Source organism: Ipomoea nil, unplaced genomic scaffold (genome assembly GCF_001879475.1).
Source record: "Ipomoea nil cultivar Tokyo-kokei standard unplaced genomic scaffold, Asagao_1.1 scaffold1421, whole genome shotgun sequence".
Lineage (NCBI taxonomy): Eukaryota > Viridiplantae > Streptophyta > Magnoliopsida > Solanales > Convolvulaceae > Ipomoea > Ipomoea nil.
The window spans coordinates 1,628,401-1,638,051 of NW_017617849.1; the positions used below are offsets into that span (position 1 = coordinate 1,628,401).

At 33.7% G+C, this 9,651-nt stretch overlaps 1 protein-coding gene across 1 annotated transcript; it reads right to left on the reverse strand.

Moving 5' to 3' along the window:
* Window positions 1-3,114: 3,114 nt before the first annotated feature.
* Window positions 3,115-5,657, reverse strand: LOC109188439 (indole-3-acetic acid-amido synthetase GH3.6-like). The gene is made up of 3 exons (XM_019339126.1): window positions 5,094-5,657; window positions 4,116-5,005; window positions 3,115-4,024 (listed from the first exon to the last, which is right to left on the reverse strand). The coding sequence occupies exons 1-3, from the start codon at window positions 5,402-5,404 to the stop codon at window positions 3,426-3,428; spliced, it is 1,800 nt and encodes a 599-aa protein (XP_019194671.1). The 5' UTR covers window positions 5,405-5,657; the 3' UTR covers window positions 3,115-3,425.
* Between the last annotated feature and the right edge of the window lie 3,994 nt (window positions 5,658-9,651).

A 9,651-nucleotide genomic window follows, 5' to 3' on the forward strand; every position in this document is an offset into this window, starting at 1 on the left:
TCTTTGTTTGTTTCTTTCTCTCTTTATTATTATACAACCAGGGAATAACTTCTGAGTACTAGAAAATAAAATCATCATTATTATCCTCCTGCTGTCCTCTACTGTATGTGCTTTCTCTGTTGTGATACTTTTGAACCATCCTCCAATTCCTAGCTACACCTTTTGTCTTCTAACTCCTTTATCTTCCTGTCTACGACCCAATTCATTCTACCCTAAACTACCCTTTATTTGCTTTAAGGACAAGTGTACTATCAATTTTTTTTTTCCCCTTTTAATCATATTATATCTTCTTTTTATGTAATTTGTAAACATGTAAATCTTATAGGTTAACACTAAGTATTACAAAAAAAAAAAAAATTAACTTGAGTCAAATTTCTTTAATTAAATTCGATACATAAAATGATACAAAGAGAATATTTAATAATATGGTTCAATATCTAATTTTCATAAGTTTTGCGAGGATAACTTGTAAAATTATTCTTATTTTAAGATAAATATTGATTGAAATAGTTGATCCATGGAATTAGGAAGAGTCTAACTCATGCAATTAAAGCGACATTACAATTGACTCGCATGTACATGTCTTGATCATTTTTAGTGCCTACAAAGCCATTTCAAAACAACGTTACGTCCATATGTTTATGCAAATCAAATTAAGCACAATGTACTTTATAAAGAAAATTAACAATAGTGTACTTAAAAAAAAAAAGAAGAAAGAAATATTTATTTAGTCAGCAATACTACACCAACGACGACAATACATCGTGGAAGTTGAGTTTTTTCAGTGGATCACAAGGTCCTTTGTGAAAACAAACAACAGTTAGCCACTGGGGTAAAAGTTGAGAATTTTAGTCAAAAGATATGCCATAACTAGTATGATTACTGAGAGGAGTGCTAAACTACCTAAGGGCAAAATTAGTTAAAGAAAAAAAAAAAGACATCATTAACTAAGTTGATTTTCAGTTGTACTAGTTAATTTGCGGTACAAGCAAAATTAAAACAAATAAAAAAGTAACCCACAAGTTATAGTGATGTAGTCAATTAAGATGTTGAAGTATTAAGACCAAGATTGAGATAACATGTAAAATTGTAATAATCGAACAATCGTAATAAGCTTATTTTAATTTAATTGTTGTTTGCAAAGAATGCAATCATATTATCAGCTACCAGTTCTAAATCTCATATTACCTGTGTAAATACATCAAGTCATAATAAGAAGCGAGTATTTGGACAACTTGGTGGGTTTCTTTCTACATCAAGTAGCGCATTCAGTAATTGTACGAATACTCTAAAAACCTTAATCGTACTAAATTATCAAGTACAACAATATCAAGGCTGACATTGACTCCTTCCGACCCAAGACTAGCATTTAAATTTCAAAGAAAGCAGTTTTCACTTATGCTATCATATGCAATGACAATCAACAAAAGTCAAGGTCAAACACTTTCACATGTTGGTTTGTTATTAAAAAAACCAGTTTTTAACCATGGCCAATTGTATGTAGCAATTTCTAGGGTGAGTAATCCTGACGGTCTTAAAGTCTTAATTTGTGGGGAATCTAGAAATCATTTAAACAATACTCAAAATGTAGTTTAAAAAGAGATCTTTAATAATTTATAATTGTTTTGTTTATAGAACGCCAATAAATTATATTTTGTTCATTTATTACATCTTCAACCTTATCGGTCCTATATCTTCAATATAACAAACTTTTATATCTTGCACCATAATAATATTGCCGTGCATCGCACGGGTACAAATACTAGTTATAACAAAATTCATAAGTTTAGACAAATTTTTAAGATTAACCTAAGGGCAAATTAGTCATTAACAAAAATAGGCCACTTTTGAGAACTTAGAAACGGTTTGATATTTTAGAATCAATTAAATTTCTAATAAAATAATTCACTGAAATATGCTTTCAGAGAACATTTATTTCGAAAAAAAAGTAGTTAATATGTTTGACCTGGCCTTATCTTGAAAACATAACAATAAAATTATTTCAAACGGTTTGCAAAATATTGTTAATCTCCAATAAACCTTTCCTACCTGTAAACAACAAAGAGCAATAAAGGACAAAAAGAAAAATGTAATTAAAAAAAATAGATAAAAAAAGATATTTCAGCCACCCTTGGCTTAGAGAGTTTGAGCTTTTGAATAACTTTTCATCTATCAATAAATCACATATTCAATGGATCCAAACTTTCCTTAAAAATGACAAAGAAAATATCACATTTCAAAAATACCATTCTTATAAAAAAAAAATACTATCAAATATGTTCATTTTTACAAATAGAGTAATACTATATACTCCTTTACATCACCTATACTTTTTTTTTTCTTGACTTGACATCATCTTATTAGTTTGATACTTTGATTAATCAGGGTCAGTAGTACTCAAAAAATTATTATTATTATTATTATTATTATTATTATTATTATGTAATTAGTTGTAGGATTAATGAATACCCAAGAAATGAAAATTACATCAGCAGGAAAAATATGGAATGAATAGTCACAACAATACTAGGACCAAATGTGAATGTTCTGATTAAAAAATTGACTAAAAGTGAGCTATCACCAACGAATTTAGAACAAAAAATGAAATTAACTTTGTTTATAAATTAATCTTTCCATAAAAGAGTATCATATATAGTAATATTGTAAATTGTAAGAGTATGTAATATCCATACTTCTGGGTGAAAGAGGATAATTACAAGCCTAGCACTATAAAGTTGATTATTATTATTATTATATTTAAGAATTGGAAGAGAGATAGATGGAGTGTAGTGTGTAATAATCTATTCAACTTTCTAACTTTATGGGAGAAATTGACTGGAGAGTGAGTTGGGAATGGATATGTAAACTTTACTCTTTTTCCTTTTCCTTGAGTTTTGCAAAAAGACAGAGATTACTTTACTCCCAAACAAATTACAAGTAACATAAAGTCAGTTTGCTTTTCCCTGAAAATAATGTAAGCCAAACAATAATTAAATAACAATAAGGAATGATAGATAAAGTTTGGGGTTTGGGTTTGGCATAGGCTGCCAGGAAATAATCGACACAACAAATTCCCAGAAAATGATAAAGCGGATGAAATGAAGGATTTTGCAGTTTTAAGAAAAGAGAAAGAGAGACTTGCTTAAAACAGGAACTGTGTTTGTACATGGCTAAATTTGGTCTCTCTAATCAACAACAGTTAAAAATCTAAATTGTGACAGGCGATCCGAGGAGGGATTACAGAACAGAACCACATTAATAATAATAATAATGATGGGGTTAAGCTAGGTACGATGAACTTAATTAACATCTACCACTAAGAAAAGATCACAAAAACAGTTGTCTTTTTTTTTTGGTTCTAGATACCCAATAATGAAAGATATCATTCCATCATCAATCCCAGAGCTTAGCTTAGATTGGTCTCTTCAATCCTGTTTGTTGCTCCATTGCTTTTGGCCGGGGACCCATTTCGGGCACTTTGGGCTGAAGTAGCTCCGCACAACCCTGGAGTTCAAGAGCTCAACAATGGGGGCAAATTTGACGCAGCGGGGGGTCTTGTACTGGTTGATCGACGCGCCGAGGCTGATGGCGTAGTCCATCAGCTTGTCAAAGGTGCCGGGCTCCACAATCTTGATCTCCAGAGCTCCGATGGACTTGTCGGAGACGCGGCCCTGGCGGTAGACGCTGTTCAGGGATTCCTCGACGGTTAGGCAGCAGTCCTCGAACACCGACGGTGGGACTGGCGGGGTGGAGCCGCCGCCGCTCACGCTCAGCTCCCAGAACAGCACGTAATGGCCCGGAGCTGTGGCCGTGTCGGCGTAGCTGGTGTACTCCGTGAGACGCGCGTCGAATGGGATCAGATGAGTCACGGCGTTTTTCACCGCGTTTTGCAGCTCAACCTCGTCTGTCTTGTCGGAGTCGATGCTTAGGACCACGTTTTTCCGGCAGACGAAGGTGAACTGTGGGGACTTGTTCTTGAACCCGGCCACCCTCAACACATCCCCAACCCGGTACCTATATAGTCCTGTCGCCATTTATACCATGTAAGAACTGTAAGCTTGATGTTTATTCAAAGAAGAAAAGGTAGTTAAAACTGAACAGAACACTATAATTACCAGTATAAGTGGTGACAACGAGCTCGTACTCTTGCCCGAGCTTGACATCGGTTAAATCAACGAGTTCTTGCGGCTCCTTCTCATTGTTGCGGTGAACGGGCAAGAACTCGAAATAGGCCATGGTGGGGATGAGGGTATAGGAGACGTCGCTGGGCTTGCAGAGGGGGTTGAGATTAACGCCGAAATAACACTCCGACGAAGCATACATTGCGCAGACAAGAGGGAGGCCATTACTGTAATAATCAAGCGTGGGTATATACTGCGACATCGTCCCCGTCACAATAACATCCACATACTTAGTGTTGGGCCAAATCCGCGTAATGATCCCTTTCCAGCACTCTTTCTTACACTCCCCCTGCACAAAATCCGCCAGCTCCGGGTCCGGTTTAAGGATCTTCATCACCGCCTCCCTCACCGACGGGTCGGTGATCTCCGGGGTTAAAATCCCGGACCGGATATCGTTGCAGAGAGGGGCCCAGTGCTTCTCCAGGAAGCGGATTGCGCGGATGAAGCCGGAGGCGAAGACGGCGCCGACCCGGACCACTTCTTTGCGGAGGCAGAGGCCGCAGAGCATTTGGGAGTACATGCTCTGGTAGGAATCGGAGCAGAGAATGGTCTCGTTGGGGCTGGTGTAGTTGGTGTAAGGATCAGGGGTTCTGTTGGTGAAATGAGAGCTCTTATAGTACGAGGTTAAAACCGGGCGAGCCAGGAGGCCGCCGGGGGTCTTAGCCTCGGATTTCACGAACAAGAAATACATTCCTTTGCCTTTCTCCAGCCCGGGAAGAAATTGGCTCATAATCGGCATCTGAAGACTGTACAGCACTGATCTCCTCCCCATTTCGTCTGCAATTGTTGGCATCAGTTTCCTCTCCCCTCCTGACGTCCCAGAGCTGCATATAAGAGTAAACCAGTTACAACAAAACCATAAGACTATGACAATACAAATTGCCAAATTTTTGGGTATTTTTATTTGGGTACCTTGTTAAGAACTCGGTTATGGGGTGGGAACAGAGAATGGGGGATTTATCGCCATTGGCGATGCGGGTGATATCAGGTTGAATATCTTCGTAGGTGATGACGGGCATGGTTTTCTTGAAAGTGTCTCTGTCGGTATAACCAAAAAGGCCATGGCGCTGCAAGTACTCAACATGGGCATTTCTGGAGAGGATTTCAGCTAACACTTTCCTCTGGACCTCATCAGCGTTTGTGGTCACCTCTTCAATGAATTGAAGAGTCTTCCGGTTCTTCTCGCCATCGTTGTAGTCACTGACCTTTGGTGCTTCAGGCATGGTTGTTTTAGCGCTTTTACAGCTCTAGAGAGAGAGAGATATTTGATGGAGAAAAAGGCAGAGCTATGGTGAGATAGAGAAATATTTGCAGGAGAAAGATGAAGAAGAAGAAGATGGATTTTTGGGTGTGGGGGGAGAGAAGGAACGGATGGGCTTTATATAGAGTGACTGGAGATGCCTGTGGTCCAACTTTGGTCTGTTTAAAAGTGCAGATTAATAGTGCCATTTTTTTTCACTTTCTTTTTTCTTTTTTCCTTATCTTCTTCCTTTTTCGTGTTTCCATGGTTTAATTATCTATTGAAAAATGCAATCTTCACCAACACTTTTGCACTCAAAATAACACCCTTACGTGATTTCTTATAAGTGCCCTATAAATATTTTAATTTTTTTTTTTAACTTTTGGGTTTACAAACTTGGTTTCATTCTTATTATTGGTGTACAATTTTAAAAAAGTGACTATAGGTTCACAAGTTCTATTTTTTCTTAATTACTTTTGCTCTTTCTGGTGAGAAACCCATGAAATCAATCACACACAATTTTGTTACATAACTTACGAGTTATCAAGAGTTATAAATAAAATCACAAACTCTATAAAAGAATGTCATGTGAATTGATATTTTTACTCATAAACTTTGGTCACTTAAAAGTCGTGTGACAAAATTCAACGGAATTTCATTAGATTTCTTTTCTGAAGGACCAATAATGAGAAGAATAGATGTCATGCACCTATAGTGACAATTTTTATAATCGTTCCCAAATAATAAAAATAGCATGAAACTCATGAGACCAAAAGTAACAATAATTTATATATTTATTAATTTCAAAAAATCTAATATAGCACCTTAATATTAACATCATAAAAATGTAGTCTGATGGAATTTTTTAGATACTATAATTTTATTTTCATTATTTATAAAGAAAGGTTATCGTCTTTTTTTTTTTTTCTTTTGTTTGTAGTAGTCAATATTCTTTCTACTTTACATGGTAGAATTTTTTTTTAATAATTAATTACTATATTTAACGTATTGAGATTCCTAATTATTGTTTATCCATTGAAGTTGTTTGTTTTATTGGCCCAAAGTGAAAAGAGTACCCATCAGCTTTGGGAACTTTAGACTACAAATTAATGCAGCCTTATCCATTCCCCTTATTTCTTTTTACAGGGTAAAGTTAAGCATGTGTTAACATGTTCTTGGACGGTTCTTCTAGCAAAATATATATTATACGAACACAATTTTATAAATGAAAATGTACAATCAAGTTTTATTGTTTAACAATCTTATAATTGTTATTGGTATGATTTGGTTAATACTATTATAAATTAATTTAATAAAATCATGTTTAAAAAGTAAAATTATGTGAACTTTTTTATTTGTATTTTAAGTTTTTAACATTAATCATCTTGATCAATATTGTAGCTGTCATTTCAATAGTATAAGTCTAAACTTGTAAATTTTATCCTCAACTTTTTAAGAAAAGAAAAGTACTACAAGACACTTTAGATTTTAATATTGCTTTATGAATAGAGCAACATTTTTTGTTAATAAAGGAGCATTAAAAGTCTCCCATATAAATAAGAAACATATTAGCAGAGTTTACTCCGTGCATGCTCTCGAATAGTAATTGTGAATTTTTCTCTCCAAAAAGAAAATTATTATTTAGATCAAATTTTGTAGTAAACATGTTATTTAATGATAAGATATGTAATGACTTTATATTAATTAGTTATGAATTGATTATATAAAGTTAAAATTTAGCAAAAAGTTTTCTTTTAAAGGTCTTCCTTTTACCATTGGCTTAATTAGTACTCAGCTCCAATAATTTAATGACAGATGAACCCTATAGAATCATATCACATAATCTTTTGCTTGTCTTAATGTTTTAGCTTGCAATACAATTGTGGTAAAATTTATATTGAGAGGATGATTTGGTAATTGCACACTCTCATATCTAATTCAGAACACTTTTGGTTTAATCCGAAGTAGTCAACGTAAGATAGCCAAATAGTATCAATAGGAGCTAAACAGAGAACAAGTAGATAGGCTCTGTTTGATAAACCTAACTGAAAAGCTATAAGCTAGGAGTTGAAAGTTGAAAAAGAGCTGAAAGCTGAAAAGCTATAAGTTTGGAGCTGAAAACTGAAGAGTTGTTAAGCTAGCTGTTATGATTGAAAGTATTTAGTAAAATTAATTTTTTTGATAAGTTGATAAATGTAAAAAGACTAAAAAGGACATCATCATAAAATTTAAATTAATTTGTTTACCTATTAAAATTTAACATTTTGTCTTAAAAAAAAATTAACATTTTGAAATAAAACTATTAGAATAATCATGATCTAGTATCTCATAATGAAGTAGCAATATTGTTGCAAATCTCATAATAATAATAATAATAATAATAATAATAATAATAATAATAATAATAATAATAATAATAATAATAATATTTGCTATGAAAGTTGCGGATAAAGGAGATCAGAAGAGTAAATAGTTTTAATTGAGAAGAGTAAATTATGTCATTTCTTTAAAATAATAAGGATAAAGATGAAAAAAAAAAAAAAAAAAAAGAGGTTAGGAAGCTAGGAGCTTTTTTGAAACGCTACCTTAGATAGCATTCCAAAATAAACTCTTATTTTAAGCTATGAGCTTGTTTTGGGAACATTACCAAACAGAGTTTATAACTTATTAGTAGCTTAAAATAAGCTATAAACTCCTAAATAAGCTCTGTCAAACAGAGCCGTAGAACCGTTGCACTTAACGCAGAGCTTATGCACTTATTATGGAAAATGTTGCACTTATTAGGGGCATTGGGTTTGGAGCCATTGCATTTATTAGATAAGATTAATTACAGATTAGTCACTATAAATACTTAATAGGCAATGGACAAGCAAAATCTTGTACTCAGAACTATCAGTAATACCATCACCCAACTACTTTGTATGCTCACTCTGCTTACTATGCTCATAATTACTTTCCGGTAACATTCTAAGTGTCACATGTACCAACAAACATATTGATGTTTATTGTTTATCATCAATAATCAAATAAAGACCCATTGCACCCAAAATCATACACATGCTGAAAATTATGAAATTTTCGACCACCTGAAAGTGATCTTAAATCAAGTCGAAAGTCTTGTTCCGACCATTTTTGGTATCCGAAAAAACCTTTGTTGCTATTTCCGACCACTTTTTGCTTTCAACTTGATTTAAAATCACTTTCAAGTGGTCGGAAATTTCATAATTTCCAGCAGTGATATTGACCTTCTTGGTCTGAGTTGATTAGCTATTAGCAACTTAAATTTATTTATCTTATTGTGGTCATTTGTCAATTAGAATCGTGAGGTATAATTTACCGTAATTACAAGTACAATTTGTTTGGGAATAGCAGTGCAATTGCATACGGAAAGTGTGGAGTACGTACGGAATGAGGCAGCCCGGCGCCGGCGCCGTGTCGAATATAAACTCATCTTTTCAGGTGGACTTTACAGCTAGCTACTTCCAATGTTGCTGCAGAAACGTACAAGGATACCAAATTGTTTTGAATTTTGAAGGGTAAAAATGTGTTTGGTGAAATTAATTATTCCTAGTTAACATGGAAAATAAAACTTAATTATAGTTTACTATTTATTTATTTAAATATTTTAAAGATAATTTTAATTATAAACATCAATTGCATATTGTTTTATTATTCCGTATTAGTTTAGGGTGTCTTTGAAAAACATGAAAATGACTTCTGGAAAATGAGTTATTTTTCATAAAATATTTTTTGTTCTAGTGTTTGGTTGCATTCAGAAAACTGTCTTGTTGTGTTTGGTTCATTTTTTAGAAAATGAGTATAATTATTTTTAATTTTAAATAATTAAAATATACAATGATGATGGTGGTGGTGATGGTGGTGGCAGCAGTTGGTGATTGGCTGCTCCATTGTTGCAAACAGAAAATGACTTCCCAAGGGGAAGTCATTTTCTGAAAAATCACATCTATTTTTCATTGACCACACCCCTATTTTTCATTGACTTTCATTTCCCCCCTCTAGCCAAACACTGAGAACCCAGAAAATGATTTCTAGCAGAAATTATTTTTCGAGTTTCCAAACGCACCCTTATTATTTAAATATCAATTGCATAACTAATGGTAATATTAGATTCCACCTAAGGAATCATAAAGTTATCATTTTATGATATAATTTTCAATGAGGTTCACTTTTGATTTGGGTCGGATCAAAGTAAATTTGAGTTCTCTTAAA